The sequence below is a fragment of the Acanthochromis polyacanthus genome, chromosome 18 (assembly GCF_021347895.1).
Source record: "Acanthochromis polyacanthus isolate Apoly-LR-REF ecotype Palm Island chromosome 18, KAUST_Apoly_ChrSc, whole genome shotgun sequence".
Lineage (NCBI taxonomy): Eukaryota > Metazoa > Chordata > Actinopteri > Pomacentridae > Acanthochromis > Acanthochromis polyacanthus.
The window spans coordinates 28,529,809-28,553,200 of NC_067130.1; the positions used below are offsets into that span (position 1 = coordinate 28,529,809).

At 37.8% G+C, this 23,392-nt stretch overlaps 1 protein-coding gene across 2 annotated transcripts in view; it reads right to left on the reverse strand.

Moving 5' to 3' along the window:
- Window positions 1–2,967: 2,967 nt before the first annotated feature.
- whrna (whirlin a) overlaps window positions 2,968–23,392 on the reverse strand; it is a 246,904-nt gene continuing 226,479 nt past the window's right edge. For both annotated transcript variants that reach the window (XM_022191010.2, XM_022191011.2), the window contains one exon: window positions 2,968–9,476. In XM_022191010.2, the coding sequence (XP_022046702.1) occupies window positions 9,294–9,476 (183 nt within the window). In that variant the 3' untranslated portion in view covers window positions 2,968–9,293. The remainder of the gene's footprint in view (window positions 9,477–23,392) is intronic.

Sequence of the window (23,392 nt, forward strand, 5' to 3'; positions counted from 1 at the left end):
TTCAACACAATTTAATTCCACTGAGGGAACAAACTCCAGCTATAATCTGCTTTAATATCACACTGTCTGTATCACAGTCATATAAAGTCATGTACACAAACAAACACTGATGCAGCCTGAATGTTAACTTTATAACAGATTGTCTTCTAAACCCTATGCAGCTTAATTACAACCTTTCCTTGGATGCCCAAAAGATGTTTGATGGGGGGGTATATACTCGTCTGGATCAGCCCTCGGAGCCGTTTGCTGCTGCATTTAGTGCAAAAACTGACATTCAATGTGTCTCACAAGGATGTTTTTGGGTGCACATTGTTGTATTATGTTCCCTGAACAGCTAATATTTTTTTCACAGCTGAATGTCTTCAAAAAATATCAGGCGGCCACACATATTTGCAAAAGAATCTGAAATCTAGAAAGTGCTTTTAATCACTTATTCCAGCTAGAATGGTCCCACTAATTCCAAAGACAAAATCAAATCTGGGTAAATGGAAATTCAGAACCATTTTCAAGGGAATATTTAAAGATTCATGATTGAAATGTGGCAATAAATTGCAAAAAAGGCAGAGAATTGCTCAAAGAATATTGTTTTTTCACAACAGAAAAAGGAGATGTACTTCATCTATTTTTGTTGAACTGTTATTAATGAAAAGCACATAAAGTCAGAGGAAAGACAAAAGATTTTCCTACAACCCTCTCAGTGGATTCAGGCAGGGGCATTATCAGTTTTGGCAAAATCACAATGGAGATAGAGCCACTCCTCCATAATCCTCGAGGGGAAAGACCATTCTGACCTCTATGGAGATAATAATGTATTTATGCCATTTGCGAAACTCAAAGAACAATTTAGGCCAATAAAACCCATAAAAGGGACGTTTTTAGAAGCGGGACGCAGCGAGAGGTTTGTCTTTGGGCTAAAGAGGGATGAGAAAGATGAAAATAAACGTCTGCTTGCATAAAATAGAAAAAACATCAAGTGCTCAAATTGGAATATGCAAAAGCCTGAGATTAATTTTGCAAAAGGAGCTGGACAGAAGAGAAGATTTTGGTCAGGATGTGATTGAAAATATGGGATGCATGCCAAAAATGAAGGTTCGTCTATAACAGATAACTTTACTATGTTGTCAATTTATTTTGGCATAAACTCATAAATGCACCAATTTTGCCAGTCAATCTACACTCAGAACAACATAATGGCAGAGTGAAAGAGTGTTTCTAGAGATTTCCAAAAGGCTAAAACTGAAATCTGTCATTTATTAAAGTATGTAGATCCATAACTCAGGGTAAAGAAAGGAGCTATTACAGATTAAACCCATTTGCTGCCAAAGAAAGTTTGTAGTAGCCCTTTTATTAGAAGTTTTAGCTCACAGTCTTCTTTGGTTGGACTCTACAGGCTTTGTGGTTCTGTTTTAGGAAGTTTATCCATTTTAACTGGCAGATCCATCAAATCTCCATCAAATTGGACGGGAAGTGGATGTGAACTGCCATCTTTAGATGTCTTGAAGATGTTCCGTGGGTTTTTAGTCTGGGGTTTGGTTGGACCACTCAGGACAGCTAGAGTCTGCGGTTTCTTTGTTGCAGCTCCATCCATGAGATGAACTCACTTTTTGCTTTTGGTGGATCCAAATCCTGGGCATTAAGAAGAGCAAAGCATTCTTGTGTAAGCAGTAAAAGGTGAAGGTGTTGTATCCAGCTCATTTCCTAACCTTAGCACTTCAGATAACAGGTATCCCTGTGAAGATGTATATTATGGTATCCAAACTGATTTATTAAAGGGGGGAAACATACTTTTTTTTTTGCAGATGTTATCTTTGTATGTCCAGTGTACAATTAGTGAGGAAACCTCATATTTTCAAGCACTGAAAATATTGTTGTTTTGTTTCTTTTTCGAACAAAGTACTGTTAAAAACAAGGGGGAATATTGTTTATTTTTTCCTCTAAAGCTTTGGAACACTTTACCCCTTAACATCAGATACATTCTACATTGACTTGGCATTTATTCCAGCTTGAGCTAAAATTTCGTACTCTCTATCTGTTTATTATGTTTGTGATTGTCTAATTTACTGTTTCTGACTGTTTTATGGTATAGATGTGCTCCATAAATGAACCAGCCTTAACTCTACTGGAGACCTGTCCAGTATTTTCTTGGCCATTTAGTTTATTTTACTATTATTGTTAAATAATAACAATAGGGTGTTCTCTGCCCTCTGGACCTCTGTATTTAGTGCCAATCATCCTTCCTATTAGTTTGAAACAATCTTCCTGTTGCTGCAACTAAAAACGACCCCATGCATGATGATGCCACCACCATGCTTCACTGTAAGGAAGATATTAGCGGAACCAGGCACCTAAATAAATCTATTATTAATTCACAAGGTCAGAGAGTCTTCTTCCTCATGCTCTCAGAGTCCTTTAAATCAGTGGTTCTCAACCCTGTTCCTCAGGACCCCATGTCCTGCATGTTTTAGATGCTTCCCTGCTCCAACACACCTTACTCAAATGATCAGCTCGTCATCAGGCTTCTGCAGAGGCTTGATGACGAGCTGATCATTTGAATCAGGTGTGTTGGAGCAGGGAAGCATCTAAAACATGCAGGACATGGGATCCTGAGGAACAGGGTTGAGAACCACTGATTTAAATGATGTTTGACACCACTCAATCGTCTTCATCTTCTTCTGTTTAGCTCTACAAAGGTATCGAGCTTAGATGGTCATCCTTTAATAAGCTCCAAGTCTAGGAAGTGTCCCGGTTGTTTCTAACTTTTGTCCACATTGAGGTCATTCTGCTGCTGGGAACTCTCAAAACTTTAGATGATTTAATAACCCTTTTTTATATCTTTGTTTGTGCCTCACCACAATTTTATTGTGAAGGTCTAAACTATATAAAAACCATTAAAAATTTGCCACAGGTGGTCTGGTCAAATTCTAGAGACAACTCAAGGACATTTAAGGAAAACTCAATACAACTGACTGCAATTTGTCACAGCAAATGAGAAAATTAATTGCTTTTATTTTCAATAAATTTGAAAGAAAAATCTCTTTCTATGCTGTCAGTGTGAGTTATTGACATTAGATTGGTGGGAGGAAAATACAAACTGTATCCGTTTAAAATGAAAGCTATGGAACAATTAAGCATGTAAGAAGTGAAGTGGACCAAGAAATTTCTATTTTCCGCATCAGAAACTGATTCATATGGGCATAACCCAAACAATAAAGCCTGTAAATACACCAAAGACGTATGTAGGTTTCTATATTTCTGTGGATATCTCCCATAGTAGTCTTTTTGAAGAGCTATGCTAAAAAAAAAAAACAGTGAAAAGTGGCTCCAACAGCCCCCATCAGAATCCCCATTATTGTATCTGCTGACCAATAGCAAAGATCACCTATGCTAACATTCAAATTCTGCAAAAAGGGTGATTGTCACTGTTGAAGAGGTATAGTCAGACTTACAAGAGTCTGAATGCTAAATATGCAAACTTGGTGCTGGTATTGTGCAAAATCAACTGACTCCAATTTTTTTAAGATTCTAAAAAACTTAATTTCAACAGTAAATGTGTTTTGAAGGAAGTCTGATTGCAACTATTTTATACATTGAATCTCTATCAACATATTTGGTGAGTCAGGAATATGTAAATACTCAACAAATCTGGGAATTTTCAGCCAAAATATTGGATCTTACAGCGCAAAATTCACAATAACCACCAAAAAAACGTGAACATTTCACTAAATTTAACCAAAGTTCTCAAGGCGGGGTTCGTACACCTTGAATTCTCCAAACCACCTTCCAAGCAGTTTAGAATATACGTTTTGAAAAGAGGCTGCCTCTCAGTGTAGCCTGGGGAATGATTATGTTGCATCTAAATGTAAGTGGGAAAAAACTTATTTGGTTCAACATAAATGCAATATCTAGGAGACACAACTGGCACAAAGTAGCAGTCAGTTTTTCTGTTGGATAATTAATGCAAATTGCACCATTTGGTTTATTCCCAAACCTCCAAGGTTCCAGATGTACATTATTTGTAAGCCAGCTAGCAGTGGATGTACCAGTCCAGACACCAACTGATCTCATCTTGTCTTTGCGTCTTTTAGAAAGCCCTGTGATACATGGAAATCTTTATTAGAGATCCAGGATTTGAAATTGGTTTTCCACAACACATCCATGACTTTGTTAGAATATGGTGACTACTACGAATAATTCCAAATATGCTTTATATGCACTAGCATTCAAAAGTTTGGGGTTACCCAGACAATTTCATGTTTTCAATAAAAACTCATTTTTATCCATGTGCTAACATAACTGCACAAGGGTTTTCTAATCATCAATGAGCCTTTCAACACCATCAGCTAACACAATGTAGCATTAGAACACAGGAGTGATGGTTGCTGGAAATGTTCCTCTGTACCCCTATGGAGATATTCTATTAAAAATCAGCTGTTTCCAGCTAGAATAGTCATTTACCACATTAACAATGTTTAGACTGGATTTATGATTTACTGTTATCTTCATTGAAAAAAATGCTTTTCTTTCAAATATAAGGAGACTTTTAAGTGACCCCATATTTTTGAACGGTAGTGTAGTTTCATTGTTATGGAAAAAAAAATGTCATAATGCCATGATCCCTTTGACAGATTGGCGACCTGTCCAGGGTGTCCCCTGCCTTCGCCCGAGTCAGCTGGGATAGGCTCCAGCACCCCCCGCGACCCTAGTGAGGATAAAGCGGTATATAGAGGATGGATGGATAATGCCATAATGACGAGACATTTTAGGGATTACTGATCGCACAAAGAGGCAAATTAGCACACAAACACAATAACTATTGTGAATCTGGTGACGGTGACTTTCATCAACACCATTTCCAGCATTAGAAAGCAGCTGTTTTCCATTAAAGCTACCCGATGAAGCCAAAATCTGCTGCCTGTCCAGCACCAAAGAACAGTGAGACAAATGATCAGCTGGCTGGTGGGAAAAAAAAAAAAAAAAACGAAAATCAAACATTACCATTCAAAAGTTTGGGGTACTTCCAAATGCCCTTATTTTGAAAATAAAAGAATTTTTTCCCCAATGAAGATAACATTAAATGAATCAGAACTACAGTCTAGTGATAATTAATGTGCTAAATGACTATTCCAGCTGGAAATGGCTGATTTTTAATGGAATATCTCCATAGGGGTACAGAGGAACATTTCCAGCAACCATCACTCCTGTGTTCTAATGCTACATTGTGTTAGCTAATGGTGTTGAAAGGCTCATTGATGATTAGGAAACCCTTGTGCAGTTATGTTAGCACATGGATAAAAGTGTGAGTTTTCATGGAAAACATGAAATTGTCTGGGAGACTCCAAACTTTTGAACAGTAGTGTATATAAGGCATAGCTTTAATTAGTCGTTGTAGTCACCATATTCTAACAATGTCATGGATGTATGATGGAAAACTAGCCTTGAATCATGGATTCATAATAACAAAGATTTCAATGTATCACGGGGCTTTCTAAAGAAGCAAAGACAAGATGAAACTGGATTTAGAGTTTGAAATACATCCCATCAATCCATCCATTATCTACACAGCTTAATCCTCATTAGGGTCCTGGGGTTCTGGAGTCTATCACAGCTGACTGAGGGTGAAGACAGGGGCCACCCTGGACAGGCCACTAGTCCATCACAGGGCAAACATGATTGCATTCACACCTACGGGCAATTTCAAGTTACCAGTTAACCTCAGCATGTTTTTGGACTGTGGGAGGAAACTGGAGTACCCGGAGAAAACCCACGCATGTACAGGGAGAACATGCAAACTCCATGCAGACAGATCCCAGGAAGGCCGGGACACGAACCAGGGATCTTCTAGCTGCTAGGCCAAAGTGCTAACCATCAAGCCACTGTGCAACATTGGTTGAAATCCATTTAGCTAAAAAAAATGTTGGTAGTTTTAGCATCAGAGCAAACTGCGTTCTAACGGATGACTCTAAAACTTTAAGAGAACTGTTGGATTGTTTCAAAGCTACATGTCCGGTTCATAATTACACATTTCACGTAGAAACATGGTGGGTTTGACCTTTAAGAACAGACTCCTATCACTGGTCCCTAATATTTGTTTTTTATTCATTAAAGGCTGACATTTTGGCAACAGACAGGCGGCAGCGAAAATGTTGCAAAAACGAACCCTGAATGTGCTGCTCTCCTCTTTCTGCTGTCAGCACAATGATTCAGGAGTCTTTGACAGCGATTTCTCACGGAGCAGCACCGCCGGCATTCTTCAAAAAAAGCCCAGACGACCAGACTGCTGCTTCCCTGTTAGTGTCTCATACAACAGCTACCCCAGTGACATTTACATCCATCTTTATTTGTTTTCCTGCATCTTTCTTTCCTCTCCTCGTCCATCCAGTAGCTGCAGACAGACACACTCTGCTCACAACCGTAGGATTAATTACTCTAATTACTTCATATTTCTACCTGATGTTTGTTGTACATCTGTAGTCCTCAGAGGAAGCAGAGCATCTCCACAACAACATCTCATTTGCTGCTTTGGTCGCTCTCCTGCCGTCATTCTCTCTACCTCATTGCTTATCTGCTAATTGCTTTTCTATAAATGGATAAAATATGAGCGTGCACGAACACGCCACATTTTCCACGTGTGAAGGAGTGCTTCAGAAAATCTTTGGCAGCGTCGTCCTCTAAATGTCTCATTACTCCCTTCTTGATTGTAATTGCTGCATCGAGCGTGGCTTCACCCCTTCAGGGTGAATATAATTCAAACTATGAAATTATGAAGTAAAATCATGAATTGTTATTCAGCTGAGTGGTTATAGGGGGAGAGGACGTCCACACTGAGCTGCCAAATCTGAAAAAACATAGAGTTTTGGACATAAAAATGAAATAAATATGATAAAAAAATCTATTTTTATGAAATTAAACTGAATTTTTGTAGCTATTTATGCACCTTTGATATATTAACCTATTAGAATTTAGTGTTTTTGTGCGTGCCTGATTCAAATTAGCCACAAATAATAATAAATGATGCCCAGCAGCACTGTACTTTTCTGACGAGTTGTTGTAAATTGCTGCTGATGCAAACTGAGCATGCTTCCTGCAGTTCCTTCAAACTAAAAGCATTCCAAAGGCAAAACATGGAGCAGCTTTTATTGTGAATCAGTGAAAAGAAAAGTAAAGGAAGTGTCACAGTGGTTAGTCTAAACTAAATAAAAAGGGAAAAAGAGTAAATTTTTGGCATTCCTTTGACAGAGGAGTAGATTAAAATGTTGGAGGGACTTAAGAACTGAGCAGTAGCTGCAGTCAGTGAAGATTTGTTTTCAATTGTCTGTTTCCATTGCAGGAAGGGTGTTCTTATAGTTTGTTTTTATTGTTCATGTCATATTTTAATTTCTCAGGTGTAATATTTCAGCAACATGTGACTACTTATTACCCCATATAAATGTCAGTATTACTTTTTACTTTTCTACTCTAAGTTTTGTTTTAATTTACTTATTTTAGTCATTACAGTTATCTTTTTTTTATATATATATATCTTATTACATTTAACTTTACAGGCACTGCATTTCTCATGTAATGCCTTTGTTTTTGAGCCACAAGAATTTCCTTCAGGATTAATAAAGTTGTATCTTATTTTATGACCAGAACTGCTCCTGTAGAACCACTGTGAGGACTGTTTATTTGGATAAAATTTTAGACTCCATTTGGTCATCAGGGGGGTGGGAAATGGGAAAAATGGCATTTTAGTGGGAACTCCAGACTTATTTGGCATTAAAAATATTTTCAAACATTCTTTTCTTCTAGATTTTTTTTTAGATTTGGTCTCGGGACAAGAATATTTACACAGCAACTAGATGTTTTAACATTTTGTTATTTGAAATTTGATGGGTGAGACGTAAAATGTACGAATGACCCAGTTGCTGCATTGAGGTTTGGAGTCCATGTTGCGGTCAAAGAAGTCCAAAAATAGTCAATTATGGAGCCCTTTCTGGAATTTTAAGCACTATTTTGCACCAACACCAGGTTCTTGCAGTGGAAAGCAGCTTAATGTAACCATCTATTATTTCTTTACGCTCTTATTTTCCTGAAAACTACTTGCGCTGTGCATAGCATCATGCTAATGTCAAATTACTGACTGATTTGCTGTGTTTGGCTGCGCTGTAAACAGATATAACAGCTGCTTTTAGTGATTTTCTTGATGCCTGAGCGGCAAACACTTCACCTCGTTGACAATTACTGTTTCAGAGCTGCACTCAAATCATTATTTTATACAAAACTTCAGGGATCTTGAAACAGATGCAGAAATATATATCTACGAGGACAACTAAACAAAGAGTTTAAGTGTAATAAAAAGCAAAAGAACCAGATTTTCTGCTCTGCAATGCAAAAAAAGTGTTGTTTTCTTGTGGAAATAGAAAAAAGCTTTTATTGTGGATGCATATTGTTTTCACACATAAACAGCGTTTCGAAACGAGGCTGCTTAGTGTGAAGGACTCACAGGTACACGAGTAGAAGTGCAAAGGATCATAACGCACATTAGTTTCCCATCATTCAAGTGTGCAGTTCTTTTTTTAATGTCAAACAAATGTGGATTTCTGTCAGTGTTTTAATAATTATTCCTTCATGTGAACAGGTGCTAATAATAGAAGAATTTCTGTAAAATTTGTAGAATTCTGAAATGTGACGACGGCCTGAATTACCATTATCTTTCAAATATATTACTATATGTTGACGATGCAACAGAGGTTACAGGTTTTTAATTCATATAGGAGTATTTTTATGTGTACAGTATATATATATATATATATATCTATATGCATCTGTATCTACATTTGTCCATTTTTACATATACAAATCCAAACTTGTAAAGTCAAGCGTCAAATCAGTCTCACATGTGCGGTTTTCTCTCAGACAGAAGCAAAAGTAAGTGAAATAAAATGAGTTTTGGGAGTGTTTTCAGTAAGTTCCGGTGTAATTTTTTTTTTTTTTGCAAATCCACAAGTTTTTACACTGAGAGAACAAGAAAACAAAAAAAAAAGAAGAAAAAAATGTAGGTTTCACTATGTCCCACTGCAGTGCTTTAAGGTCTCACAGTGGGGAGGTAAGAACGTTGAGGAGAATCCTGGAGGGAATCCACAGCGACAGTAATGCCTTGTAAATCGAATGTTTCAAGGGTTTGTGAGAGAGGAGGAGGGCTCAGAGATCAGGTGATGGTTTTTTAATCTAAGAGTTGTGCCATTAAAAATCAACAGACGCTCAAATGTGTCCCCCTCATCACCATGGTCCTCTTCTCTCGGTGCTACCTTCAGCTATAGGGCCACATTGAACTCAGTCACCAGGAAGTCCACATGGTCCCTCTCTTTGGTCTTGAAGGCCTCGGCGATGAGGCGGGCGGCTTCCCTGTGCTCACGGCCCCTCAGGGAAACCCCGTTTACCTCCAGGATCACCTGACCCACCTTCAGCTGGCCGCAGTTATGAGCCGAACCTCCCCTCTGGGGAAAAAACACAGAAATCAAGTGAACTTCTTGAAAATGAACCACTTGCAATAATAGATATGTTCACAAATTTTTAACAACAAAAGTACCCAGACAGCACAGTACTCAGCCAAGGCTGCTCAGTCGTATCATTTCTGATGGATTAAATCTTTAATAAAAAATGACCTTGTGGTGAACACAAGGCGTGTGTTCTGCATGTGCATGTTATGTACGGATACTGAATCGCATGATCTAAATATGTATCAGGTGGCAGGAACTGATGGGACTCAGAAGCACCCCCAGAATTTAATTAATTGTTCCTTGTATCATTTCCAACAGATAACCAACAGATTTTCTCAAAGCTATGGGACCAGTTAGGCACTGAAAATCATGTCAGAAGAATCTATACGAGGAACAGTAAGTGTGTTTCAGTGCTCATACAGTGGCACATTTAATAGAAGAAAATAGAGGGTAAAACCATAAAGATAAAAGTAGAAATAATAATAATAATAATAGTAAATATTTAAAATAAGTACATAAATAAGTAAACAAATAAAGGATACATGAGACTGAATAGAGAAAATAAAACAAATACACATTCACATTAAAACAAGCCTATAAAAATGGGTTTTAAAGAAATGATTATAAAGAAGGCAATGATTCTGGAGCCATATCTCCTCAGGTATGTTGTTCCAAAGCGAAGGGGTCCAAATGGAAAAAAACTCCTTCACCTGTAGACCTCAGTCTCAAAAACATGAAAAGACTTCACCTGAGGATGTAAGACTGCAAACAGGCTCAAATTAAGCTACACAGATTTCATTCCTGTCAGATAACTTGGTCCAGACCAGGACGAGCTTTAAAAATCCATCCATCTATCCATCCATCCATCCATCCATCCATCCTTAAAACTGATCAGTAAAAATCAATTCTAAAACAGACATGGAGCCAAATTTAGTCTATTTACCAATTTCTCTCAGGCACAAAAACTAAAATTTGAGCTCAAAATTATCTTCAGCTGCCAATTTTTTGACAGCAGGACTTGGAGGCAGCAGAGTGAAGCTTTTCTTTTCTACTCTGTGATGTTTTTTTGTGAATGAAACTCGCCAACAGCCGGAGCAGAACTGGCAGACTTACACAACAACACGAGGAGCTGTTAATGATCACATATCAGAAACGTGAACAACATCATTAGCAGTCTGGAACATTTGTACGAGCAAGAAAAATAGATGTTTAAATCTACTGTAAAAACTCCCATCAACAACACCGGATGCACTTTAAAATATGGAAAGAAATAGGTTAAAGTTTCAGCTTCGGCAAGGAGATGTGTCACAATGAAAATGGTAACAGAATTAGGAATTTGTCATACCAGTAGGATGGAGGTTTCTCTTAACGAATCACCAAAATGTCATGTCGTCCAACAACCTACAGGGTTTCTGAAGTTTGTTCATTTATTTATCTCAGAGTTTAGCTTCTGCCTGTGACTCAAATGTCGTCAAAACTGCAAAACTCTTAAAAAAAGGATCACTAACTAAAAGAAATAGAACACAGACTGAAAGTGAAAAACAAGTTCCACCTGTTCCCTCTGAGAGGGTTGGAGACACTGAATTTTGTTCTATGACACACATAATTACGTCTTTTTCAGTCTCTGAAAGATTCGAAAAGCTCAGATTTAAACGTCGTCTCATCGATGTAATAAGACCTTCATCAGCATACAGCCGGGTACCAAACAAAGGGGAAAAACTGAACCCTTGACCCCGTCAGATTTGGTTAATAAATGGTTAGACAAGCATGAAAATGATCAAATCTTCTGTTTTGATATTCACAGTCAGCAGATCTCAACCCAACTGAAGCACTGTTACTCTTTTAAAAATACAGTTCTACTCGCTGTGATGCTTCCTACAATTGTTAAAGGTGCACATCATCTCTGACACATTATCTTTATTCTACTTTTGTATTTCCTGTCTAGTTTCTTACTCTGCTGCAAGAAAATCAATCATCAAGCATCTCTGCTTCATGTTCATTATTAGTTCTATTATTACACTGTATTGGACTTTTTACTACTCTTTTTGTAGAGTGAATACCAGCAGCTTCGGCAAATTACTGTAAATACTGGCGATTTTTGAAACTTCTTTCTATGACCAATTGATTTGCACGATAATTCCATGATCTTTTGCACATTATTTGCCTTATTTCCCTTAAATGTAACACGTGTGAGCTCGTGGATGCCTTGAATTTCCCCAAAGGGAAAAACTATAAATATATGTGTATTTTAATGTATTGAGTAAGATGGCAAACCTCCCTTTTGTGGATTAGTAACTGCACAAGACATAAAATCCCAAAAATAAAAGAAATGTTAGAATAATAAATATATAAAGAAAAATCTATCTTTCTGTCCGTCCATCTATCTATCTATCATCTCAACATCTCATCTGGGATACTTTGAACCGTTTTCCTTCACCTAAAAAGCCATAAAATCTTGCAGAAAAATGTTGTTCCATCCTCCAGTGGAGATCCAGAGACTTGGAGAATCAATGAAATCGATGCTGAGAGGCTGTGAAGCTGTTCTGGCAGCGCACAGTGGCCAAACACCTTTACTATGGTTTATGTTGCTGGATAAAACTGCATTTAAGTTCAGGTCGTTGTTCAGGTTTATGTGAACTGTAGAATCTCCACAGAAAGAGGGAGGAAGGTGCAGAAACAGCGCAGAGAGGGAGGTAACATGGGGACAACTGGGTTCTGACACTCACATCCAATCAATGTGTAGTTTTTAAGTCTATATCCTCACTATTTCATTATATATGATAAGCTAAATGTTAAAAATGAGTGTTTGAAGTCTTTGAACCATTAACTTTCCAACATTAGAGTAATAATGACCGCAAACGCGTTAGCTTTCCTCAAACAGTCGTTACCTCTGCTGAAAATGGACGAAAAACAACATTAAGCGTTTTAAGAGGCAGGTTCAGCCAGGAAATGTTCAAACTGTTGTTTCTTGTAATAATTCGTTGCGGTGGCGGTGTTAGAGAGACTCAGAGTTCTGATGAGGCAGCAGGTTCCTGTCACCCTCCTGAAACACTGAGATCTGCAGGGTAACGCTGGCAGATAACATTTAAAGCAGCGACAACCGCTGTTCATGCAAGAATGAAGGCGATAAAAAAACAACTGTGCCATTAGTTTCTGTGAGAATAAAAGTGGGTTATGTCAATAAAAATCAAGACAAAATTAATAGAAACCTATTCAAAGTAACAAGAAATGAAATGACCGTACTATGTTTATATTTACATTAAAGTAATTGGATATATATTCAGTTTATTCAGACTTTTATAATTAGAAAAAAGTTAAATTTACAAAGAAAAATGTACCTCACAGTGCTAGAAAGAAGTGATCAAGTTGTGTTGGAGTAAAATGATCAGAGTTGATGAATCTAATCAAATATTGTATCAATTCAAAGTACTTTTACGGACTGAAAGGAAATAGTTTGTGTTGATTTAACACGATTCTGTAATTTGTTGCCACATTTAATCGTCTGTGTCTAACCAGCATCCACTACCGGAAAATAAGTCTTCTTTTCCAGTGTCGGTTTTTCCTTTAATTTTTCAACAGTTTCTGCTCAACCAGACTTAAACATTGTGAAATTTTAATTTGATATGTAAAATATTTCCTGATATAAAAAAACTCTCATCATACCACTGATTCTAAATAAGCATCATGAAAAATATGCAGATATTAAAATAATAATAATTAAAGGTTTTTTGTTATATTTGGAAAACCACATTAAAACTGCAGAACTCCGGAAAACTCTGTTCAATTTTTTCTGTTTAGTTTTCTGTGGTACAGCTGAGAAATCAGTTAAAAAAGTTCCATGAAAATACTGTTCTTTCATTTTTGTGACCAAATATTTCACATTAAAAGTATGTCATGTGTTTTGTTTTGTATTCTTGCGACATGAAACTACATATGGTTCAGAAAATGGCACGTGTTAACGTCAGAATCAGAATTTTTTATTAATATGAGCTCAAAGATTAGACTTTCAATGACGACTTTCCATATTTGAGCTCCCCCATAATCAGAAAGTGTTTGATTTATTTGTCCAATAATGCAAATGTAAATTTGAGTCTGTTTGAATAACATCTAAAGAACTACTAAAGATAAAAGCCTGAAATTTTCTCTGTTGTTTCTCAGCATGTCATTAATTCAGAATCTGTAATATTGGAAAAGTAGATCAGACAATCTTTGATTATGGTAGGGTGGAAATCTGAAAAAAAATTGCAGCTATCATGAAAAGTTCCATTTTTGAGATCAAATAAACGAACAAAATGATAATGCAGGCTACAACTAGCCTAGCTGCGCTAGACCCATGTTCTGAAGGCACAAGGATCTAGGCACGCTGGACAGGGAGGGAGGCGGGCTAAAAGGTTGTCTATCAAGTCACTCTGCAGCAATTGGGTAGGTATACAACCAATCAGTGCAACGAATAGGCTAGATGGAGTTCCTAGAGCGCCGGAAATCAGAGGATACGGTAGTTCAGTGAAGCCTTATTTATACAGTCAATGGGTGAAGCTCAAGTATATTACAGACATGTTAACAGAAAGATTATTCAGAGTCGGTGCTAATGGAGCTCAACGACTGTTGTCGTTTTTGTTGTCGACCCTGTCAGAGAATTAAATTCGTTGCCGTGGGTTGTCTAGCACGGCTAGGCTAGTTGTTTCCGGTTGTTTCTGTCAGCATTGTCGCGCCTCTGTCGTCACTTAGTTACGCCCGCCTTCTGACTCTACACTTCATGGTGATTCGTCCGGCCAGTTTTAGGAGAATCCAGCCTCGAGCCTTATGGAGGGTAACTAGACCCACCCTGGCAGAGAATTAAATTCGTTGCCGTGGGTTGTCTAGCACGGCTAGGCTAGGCTACCACGGCACCATGCAGCACCCCCTGGTATGTTCTAGTTGATCACAGGTTCATCCTACAGCAAGATAATGACCCAAAACATCAGTCCAAGCTATGCCGGAACTACCTTAGGAAGAAAGAACAAGATGGGAAGCTTGAAAACATGGAGTGGCAGCACAGTCTCCTGACTTAAACCCCATGGAGCTGATTTAAGATGAACTGGACAGAAGAGTGAAAGCAAAGCAACCTACAAGAACCACACATTTACGGGAACTTCTACAACAGAGATGGGAAGAACTTTCTGAAGAATATTTGCTTGTGGAAAGAATGCCACGAGTGTGTTCAGCTGTTATACTTGCCAATGGTGATGAGTCAAACGTTTAGAATACTTCATTTGTTTATTTGTTCTCTGCTTTCATTTCAGAATACTACGGGACTATAATGTGCAGAATTTTCAATAAAAAAACTGGAAAAATTGGTGTGTTGTGAACCAGTAGCGTATGTAGTTTCTGATGGTTCGATTGATTTGAAATCCTCCACTCGGCTTCTTTCACACGTCTGTAAAGGTTTGTGTTGACGTGTGGATGAAGTGCCCGCGCCCTCATAAACTGCTCGCAGACAGATATTTATCCTCTCAACATGAAAAGCGACACTACCTCCTGCAGTGGCACCGAATTGCTCTAAATTAGGGGCGGCAGAAATGTCCAGAATGAGCGTTTAATGGAAGCAATTTGCACAGGAACTGGTCCAAGTGGTCTGGACTGTGATTAATACTGTGGAGGCTGCTGGTTTTTTCACCGCTTAGAGCAGATCAGAAATATGACTTTTTATTCAGGAAACAGCGGCGGCATCGAATATTCAGAGGATCTACGTTGTTCCAGCGGCCTCTGAAGCTCACTGCAGGCAGAAATGAACCTCAGTTTGTGTTTTTTTTTTTCTGCATATACTTCAGGTGTTGTCTGATTTCACTGCCAACAACCTGAAGCCTGAATCCACTTTGTGAACAGACAACAGAGTGTTTTTGTTCTCCGTCTCATGTTCTGCCTGTCTGTTGGAGATGAATATCTTTCTAATCACAGATGAAACATGTGAAAACGTTTCATTTTGTCGATCACACACTTTGTAAAGACATGACGCTGCATAGATTAGCTGTGAGCTCAGTGCGCCGAGCTGCAGTGGAGAGTTTACATATTATAGTAGATAAATCAGTGCTGCTGATTTTTCACGAGCATTTTATCATTTAACAGCTGCCATACAGTTTATTTAGCTTTTCTTCACTGCTGTAGAACAAGGGAGGAGCTTTAAACAGCGATCTGCAATGAGAAGGGCAGCATTAAAGGTTTGTTTTGTGCTTATGTGCTCAAAAATGACAGTAATAAAACCCCATCAGCTGACTAAAAATAGTTATATGAAGGAATATGCTTTGACCAATTATCAAGTTTGGATATTTAAATAGACATCATTGAAGTTGTAGCTCAATATATCAAGGACTCGCGAAGGTTTAGTGGTAAAATAATCAATTGCATGATTTAAAATTCAAACTTCTAACATTAAATGTAGAAATATGAGGTAAAATTTCTCTGGGTGAAGATACATTTCTCTAAATAAAAGTAGGAAAACATTCAAAACTATAGCATAAGAGATTTTAGCATATATTTTTCAAACAAAACAATTCAGGGTTCTAAACTAAAATAAAACAGAAAAAAAAATCTTAATTGAGATACAATCTTAAAATGTTCAGGTATTAAAAATCAAAAATCTGACAACAAAATTCAAATCTGCAAGATTAAAGATTTAAAAACTGAGATATTGTCTCAATATTTTGGTAAAACTTCAGATGTGACACACAAACTAACAAAAATGCTGACATAAAAATCTAATTTATTAGATCAAAAAAATCAACTGTAAAATTCAAAATGACAACATTAAATGTAAAAATACCAGATAAAATCTTTGTTTCTTTACTTGTTTAACACTAAAGATTTTAATCTTTTATTTATTTTTATTTAAAAAATTTTGGGTTATCGCGAGATATAAAAAATATACATTTTAGGTAAAACTTCAGAAGTGTGACACTAATTAGAATTTTTAACATAAAATACAATGCATTTATCAGATTAAAAATCAATATAGAAGTTCAAAATTCCAAATTATACACAATTATTAAGAGGCAATATCTGAATGTCTTTATTTCTTTAACATTAAAAATTTCTGTTATTTGACAAAACAACTTAGGGATATCACATAAAATAACAAAACCCAATATTTATGGGTAATAATTCAGAAATGTGATGTAAAACTACCAAATTCCAATATATTCAGGATTATAACAAAATAATAATTATAATTTTAAAAAAAAAATATTAGGTTAAAAAAGGTGTGACAATAAAAATCTAATCCTCAATAGTAGAGACTTAAAAACTGAGATATAGTTTCAATTTTTAAGCAAAAATTCAGATACAACATAAAAATTCTAAATTCTTACATAAAATGTAAACAATGACAAAATCTAAATTTTTTTCAAAGAAATAATCAAATATATAAGATTCTAAATGATGACATTAAATGTAAAAATAGAAGGCAAAATCAAAAATTTTCTTGATAAAAATTCATTATAAGTTAAAAGTTAACATAATCGTCTATTTATTTGGTGTAACTGAACACTGATAATTTTGCTGAGATAAAATGTCTGCTCCTTGGAAAAAGCATTCAAATGTTGCTTTGAATTTAATTTGAAGCCCCCCCAAACTACTTCTTCTTAAATCACATGCAAAGTCGTGTTTTCCTTTAGTGCGACTTTGACCGTGGACCTCATTTCATGCGACTACACTTCCTTCTGAACTAAACTGCATCATCACATCTGCAATTCAGGCTTTAGTCAACAATTACCTTTAGTTGGTGGAGCGGTAGGTCATAATGGGAGGACGGCAGCGATAAAGAGCTTCAGCAGCAGCGATGGGGGCTGATAATGACCAGCAGCAGAGTTTTATCTGTATTTCATCCTCGTCGTGCTGATTGAGGCGCCCAGAGAGACAGAAAACACAGAAGGCGGTGGTTTGTTGTATCACTGAGTTTATTTTCAACGCTGCTGTAAAGGCCACTCGCTTTGATGTGACGCCATCATCTGTCCCCAGGAAAGCGCCGATGCCCAGCGGAAAGCCAAAAATCAAATTAACCTTCCTTTTCTTTCCTCCTTCCAGGCGGGTTTATCATCCTGCTGCTCGGTTCTGACAGCTGCACGGCGTCCTGCCTTGCTCAAGGGTCTAATATCGTCGAGTTAGAGCTCCCCGGATGACAGAGCAAAACTTTTCTTGGCTTTCTTTTCCACCTTGATGGTGTCCTTCCTCCTCAGTGACCTCGAGGCTGTCGCGTTATTAATGTGAGGCCAAACAGCGTTATTGTTCGGGGATGTAGCAGCGGTGTCGTGTAGCTACGTAGCTCTAAACATCAATACAGTCCAGCAAAGTTTAACAAAGGAAAAATTGACAACTTTACACTGAAATTAAACTCACCTGAATAGTTTAAATGATCCTAAACTGAGCCCTAACCGAGATTTAACCTTGTTTAAGGTGGCCTCTTCACATCGTCATCCCTAAAAACCACTGACGCAGGGCCAGAGTTCCCATTTCCTCTGCTATTACCCAGCACAATGAGGTACATTTTTTTTTATATTGGTGTCTCAGTGAAGAGCCTGTGAAGCCGAGAGGATTCGTCAGGGGTCAAACCATTTCAGTGGCATTATTTCTTAAGGGGGCCACATTATGCAAAACACATTTTTTCACACTTTTGAAGATAATTAGGAGTCACCAGTGTGTCCACAGAGGCACAAAACACGTTAAAAGACCCTCCACTCATTTGTTTTCTGTCTCTATAGGTCTGAAAATGCTGCTGAATCAGTGTTAGGATAATCTGGCTCCTCCTACAGAGTAGATGTAGAATAAAAGATACTGAGAGTACTACAGACATGACAGAATAAATGATTTATATCATATTTTGAGCTCAAACTTGAAAAACACATTCTGGTTACATGTGAATTAACTGGTTGAAAAGGACCCAATATGGGAAGCTTAAGTCCCATATTGGGTCCTTCAATATTGAAGTTAAGTTTGTTATCCTGCATGTTATTGTGGCGATCTCACTAATAAATTAATGAATCTCAGTGTGTGTGTGTGTGTCTGTTCTTTGCATATCTCAATAAACACACATCTGGTCCATTTCAAACTTTTCAGGAGTTTTGCTGAGGACTGAAGTGCAGCAACAAAGTCTCCACTCCAAAATGACGTTTCTGCACAACTAAACTTTATTCTCAATTATGTTTTGAAAGAAATTTATTTTCTGCCTGATTGTGTTTGCTTGTAGTGTATCACAAATACATTTCAAATCAACCTCCATCATATATTTCACTGCTTGAGGAGGTACTTTAAATGTGCAATAATGGGGTTGTCTTTTTTTTAGCTGCCCAAACCTTCTAAGAAAACTGAAAGAAAACTTATTTCTTGTTAATCACAGGACTTGGAGTTAAATGGTCGTTGGTCTATACCACCGTCCACCTTTCCTTCCTTCTCACTTGGACTTTGTCACTCTGTCAAACAGCCTGTCTGTCCTGCTTGGTCACAAATTTATTTCAGAACAAAATTACCTTCAAAAACTATTTGAGAATGAAGTTTAGTTGTTCTGGATCATAATTTAGCACCGGCCTTGTTGAGTTTGAAGTACAATGGATGACCACTTTGGGGTACCAGTGTGCTGTACTTCACACTTTCACAAGAATCCACATGACTTCAGCTTCATCATCTCCCCAAATTCAGAAAAGTCCACGTGAAACTCTTTGTAGACGTTCGCATGCAGCCCAGAAATTTGTGTCAGCTATGGTACAACAGTAATAATGCTACAATGAAACATGTAGATACAACCAACGGCCGATGTACACAACAGTCTCCCAAACAGACTCCAACAGACAAGAATTGTAATGTATTAGCAACAACTGAAGGGTGCGGAAGCAGAGTGGTCTAACTCACTGTCTGAAGTTTTAAATAACGTGTTCCAAGTTCTGTGTTTTCAAGAAAAAATATATAAAACTATGGAAAACTCCGTTTGAACTTTTTGTGGGTTAAACCACTCTGCTTCTAACCCCTTCAGCATGAGTCTATGGGTAGCAGAAACAAGGCCTGAGCTGCTCATAGAGAACTTCCATAACTGATAGTTGGAAGCCTTAATCAACAATCGATAACTCAACACTTCCTGGTTTTGACTACGCCATTTGTTGTTTGCCACATTAATGATACGAGTAATCAACCAGCAGCCTTAAGTACTGTTGAGTTAAAATACTTGTTTATCCCAAACTCTCAAGAACTCTGGTTGACGCAAATTGAATGTCACAACACATTTTCTCATGGTGGCCTTTTACTAGCTAAACTCCCACAATGCTCTCTGCTTGCCAACATGAATGCGGAAAGTCTGATTGACCACCACCTCTGGTTACTACAGTGTTAAATGATGAGAGGCTCCACCTGGTGGCACAAACAGGTACTACAGCTGGTCCAGAATACATTTTAAAACTTGCATGTCTGCTGGATTATCGGTAAATATTTTTAATAGCTTACATTATTAAGAGCTCAATTAAGGATCATTCATTAATGTTTGTAGTTGCTAGGTGACAGAATCTAGTTATATTTTAGGCCGGTAAATAGGCACTTCACTAGCTAAATGAATGTACACAAAGCTGCATTGCTGGCCATCATAAATGAAAAGACACTGTTACTATACTTGGCCTTGTACTGTTTATCTCCTTAATTCATGTGTCCTCCTGTTAATCTGAGCATCCCCGGCCATAATGGACCAACGCTACCAACTTTGTGTCAAAAAAATGGCACGAAGTGGAAAAAAGAAATCCACTCAAGCGAAACAAACTGTGCCTGATAATTAGACGGATGGTTTCACTGAATGCTTTACATCTTATCTGCAATTTGCTGTTCATTAAAGAGCCGGTGCCTTGTTGTCCGGCTGAATGAACCACTGAGGAATATACAATAACCACAGACACAGTTGTGATGTAAAATTAGTTGAGTAGTGTTCAAAAAAGAAAAGCCAGAACATGGCACAACATTCTCCTGCATTTGCTGTGGATTTGTATCGAAGCGCTGATGGGAACAAGAGCAGTTTTGCTGTCTTATCACAATGACCTTCCCTCCACCAAATACCCAAAATACCGCATAAACAGACAACACCGAACCTCCACTTTCTCCTGTGAACAAATCCCCCTCATTAACACGGCTCTCGCTTCTTTTGCATCCTTTACTTCTCACTTGCTGTCCCTCTTTCCTTTCCAGTGCACTATTTGATTTTGAATGTGCTGATTTCCAATCCTTTTATCCGTCCCCTCGCAATCAGTCACCGTTTTTTATTTCAATCACCACCTCTGTGGAGTGGGAGGCTGAGAGGAGCTGAGAACAGGGTGTGGACTGGAGCCTGAAGCTGGTCACTGCTCTGATCTTGAAATTGTAACTCGCTGGTTCTCGATGTTTAGACAGCGATTAGTGCTGCAGATAGTCCCGAGCTAATGCAGCCTTTGTTGACTTGTAATTCATCATATGAGTCACAGTAGTAGCTTCCTTCAGAGGGGACTAACCTGTCATTGCTAGCTAAGCTTTATTTCACTCTGTAGCATTGAAAACTCGAGGAATGTTGATGTTCTTACTATGCAAAGTGCAAAGGCCAAATCTCTGCTCCAGATATAGCAGCACCTCTGTTTAGTCTCACCACAACTGAACAGAGGCTAACATTTAGAGTTCATATAGAATAATCTGCTCTTTCTACCTCCTGCTTTTATACGTTAACATCGACACACACACTCCCTCATACAGAACAAGTAATTGCCCACATCTCCAGGCAGTCCGGCTTTATCCTTGTAAGACATTACTGTTGTAATCATCTTTGCGGACCCCCAATGAGGACAAAATTAGCAGGAAACTCAGTGTGAGTTCAGCTGCAGTCTAAGTCCATAGAAAGCCTTAAAGGACACCAAATCCCACCTGGAACATGGGTGTGTGGAATCATGACGGAGAACATAAAATGCTCCCGGGATAGCAAAAACAGGACAACAATATGAGGAGAATATTAATGAAAACAGAGCAGACTGCATGTTAGTAAGTATGATGGTTTCAGAGAGGTGAGCCCAGTGATGGTTATAAGTGATGGTTTTATTTTAAGGATTAATTTCAATCTGCAGAGAAAATTGCAGTTCCTTAAATGGCCACTAGAGGTAGGATCCAGGATTGAGTCAAACCCAATAGCCCAGCATGTTAAAATGTACAACTTTATAGCACAAATAAACATGTTTACAGCCTGGTACATATAATGTTTTGGTCTCTAAAGCTAATTTCGCTGTTAATGACACACTGCACATTAAGTGGAGTATTTTGAGAACTCATCCCAAAACCTTCCAGTGGATTTGAAAAGCAAGTTATCTTTGAAAAAAAATCAACAAATTGCATAATTTATCATGCAAGATGCTGTAAAGACTGTAAAAAAGGTCAAATTTCCAACTTCCTGATTGTCTTTGAATCATATGTGACATTCGATTACATTGTAAAAACTAACCAAATCTAAACTTAAAATCAAAGTAACTCAAGACTTTGTCTTCTAAAAATTCAACAAAGTAAATAATTTGCAATAGATTCTGTAAAAACAACAGGGAAAACCAGGAGTGACTCAGCAATAATCAACGCCCATGTGACAAAAATGCAGTTGAGCTGCAGGCTGTGTTTTCACAGAGCAAAGAAGAGGGAAGAATGGCAGCAAATCAAAGAGATGAAAACTAAACCTACTTGATCAGTAAAATAATAAAAGTGTGGCTCAAAAATGGTATACAGAGGAGCAAATTGCAAGCAAGTTGTTGGAAAAAATACTAGGTATGATTAAATATCTTCATAGAGTTTATGTTTAGAGCACCGAGAAAAACACCCAGTTTGTGGAGGTTTTTAATCATTTTTTCTCAGTACTGGTAACACCTGTGGGCATCTGGAAAATGTTGCACATGATGATTCAAGGTTTTTTCCATTTTGCAAACTTAATAAACTTTCATGTTTTCTTTTTTAGAATGTATAGCATGATAACTTTTGCTAAACTGCACAATATACTTTTTTGAGTTCTCTTGTTCTAGTCGTGGTTGAAAAAGAAATCTTTCCGGATTAATGCTGCAGTGAAAAATGAGCCAACAGGGAGGAAAAATGTGGCAGGAACAAAAGAAAATGTCCAAAAACTGCCACCCAGAGTTCAGAGTGTTAAAATATTATGGATAATTGAGTGTGGTCAGTTTGAATGACAGGTTGGTATAGTCATATTCTCATCCACCTTTTATCAAAATTTTGGCCAGGAGATAAGGGGAGTCTGTGGTGACAATGCGCTTTAAAACCTGCAGGAAGCCTACAAGTTATGCGATGAGGTTGTCCACCTTCATACATAGATGATAAATAAACACTAATCAACCACAACATTAACTGGCAAGTGAAGTGAATAACGTCGATCATATTGGTTCTATGTGGAATTATACTGAAAAACATTGGATTCTGGCATTCATGTTGATGAGACTTAGACACCCAAATAAACACTGTCCCAGAACAAACACACCCCTTCATGCAAAAGAAAATCCCAAACATCACTGGCCTACCACTGCAGGAAAATGCACCCCACCACATCCAAAAACATCAAACAATCACGAACATCTTGATGAACACGACAATCACCCAGAATGTTGATTTGACCTCCAAACTTCCAAGGCCCCATTCTGTTCAAACATCAACAGGGTGCAGTGGAACAAGTTTGACTGACTGCACAACCCAGACTACCTAAAAGATCCACTGCCAACAACCTGGTTCCAGACCCCATAGGGCACCCTGAGAAGTCCTCTTGTCCAGGCCCAATGGTTCAGAGCATTTCTGACCACATAATGAGGACCAATGTAGTGTTAGGCAGGTAGTTTTAATGTCATGCTAGCCTAGCCGCGCTAGACAACCCATGGCAACGAATTTAAGTCTCTGCCAGGGAGGATCTAGTT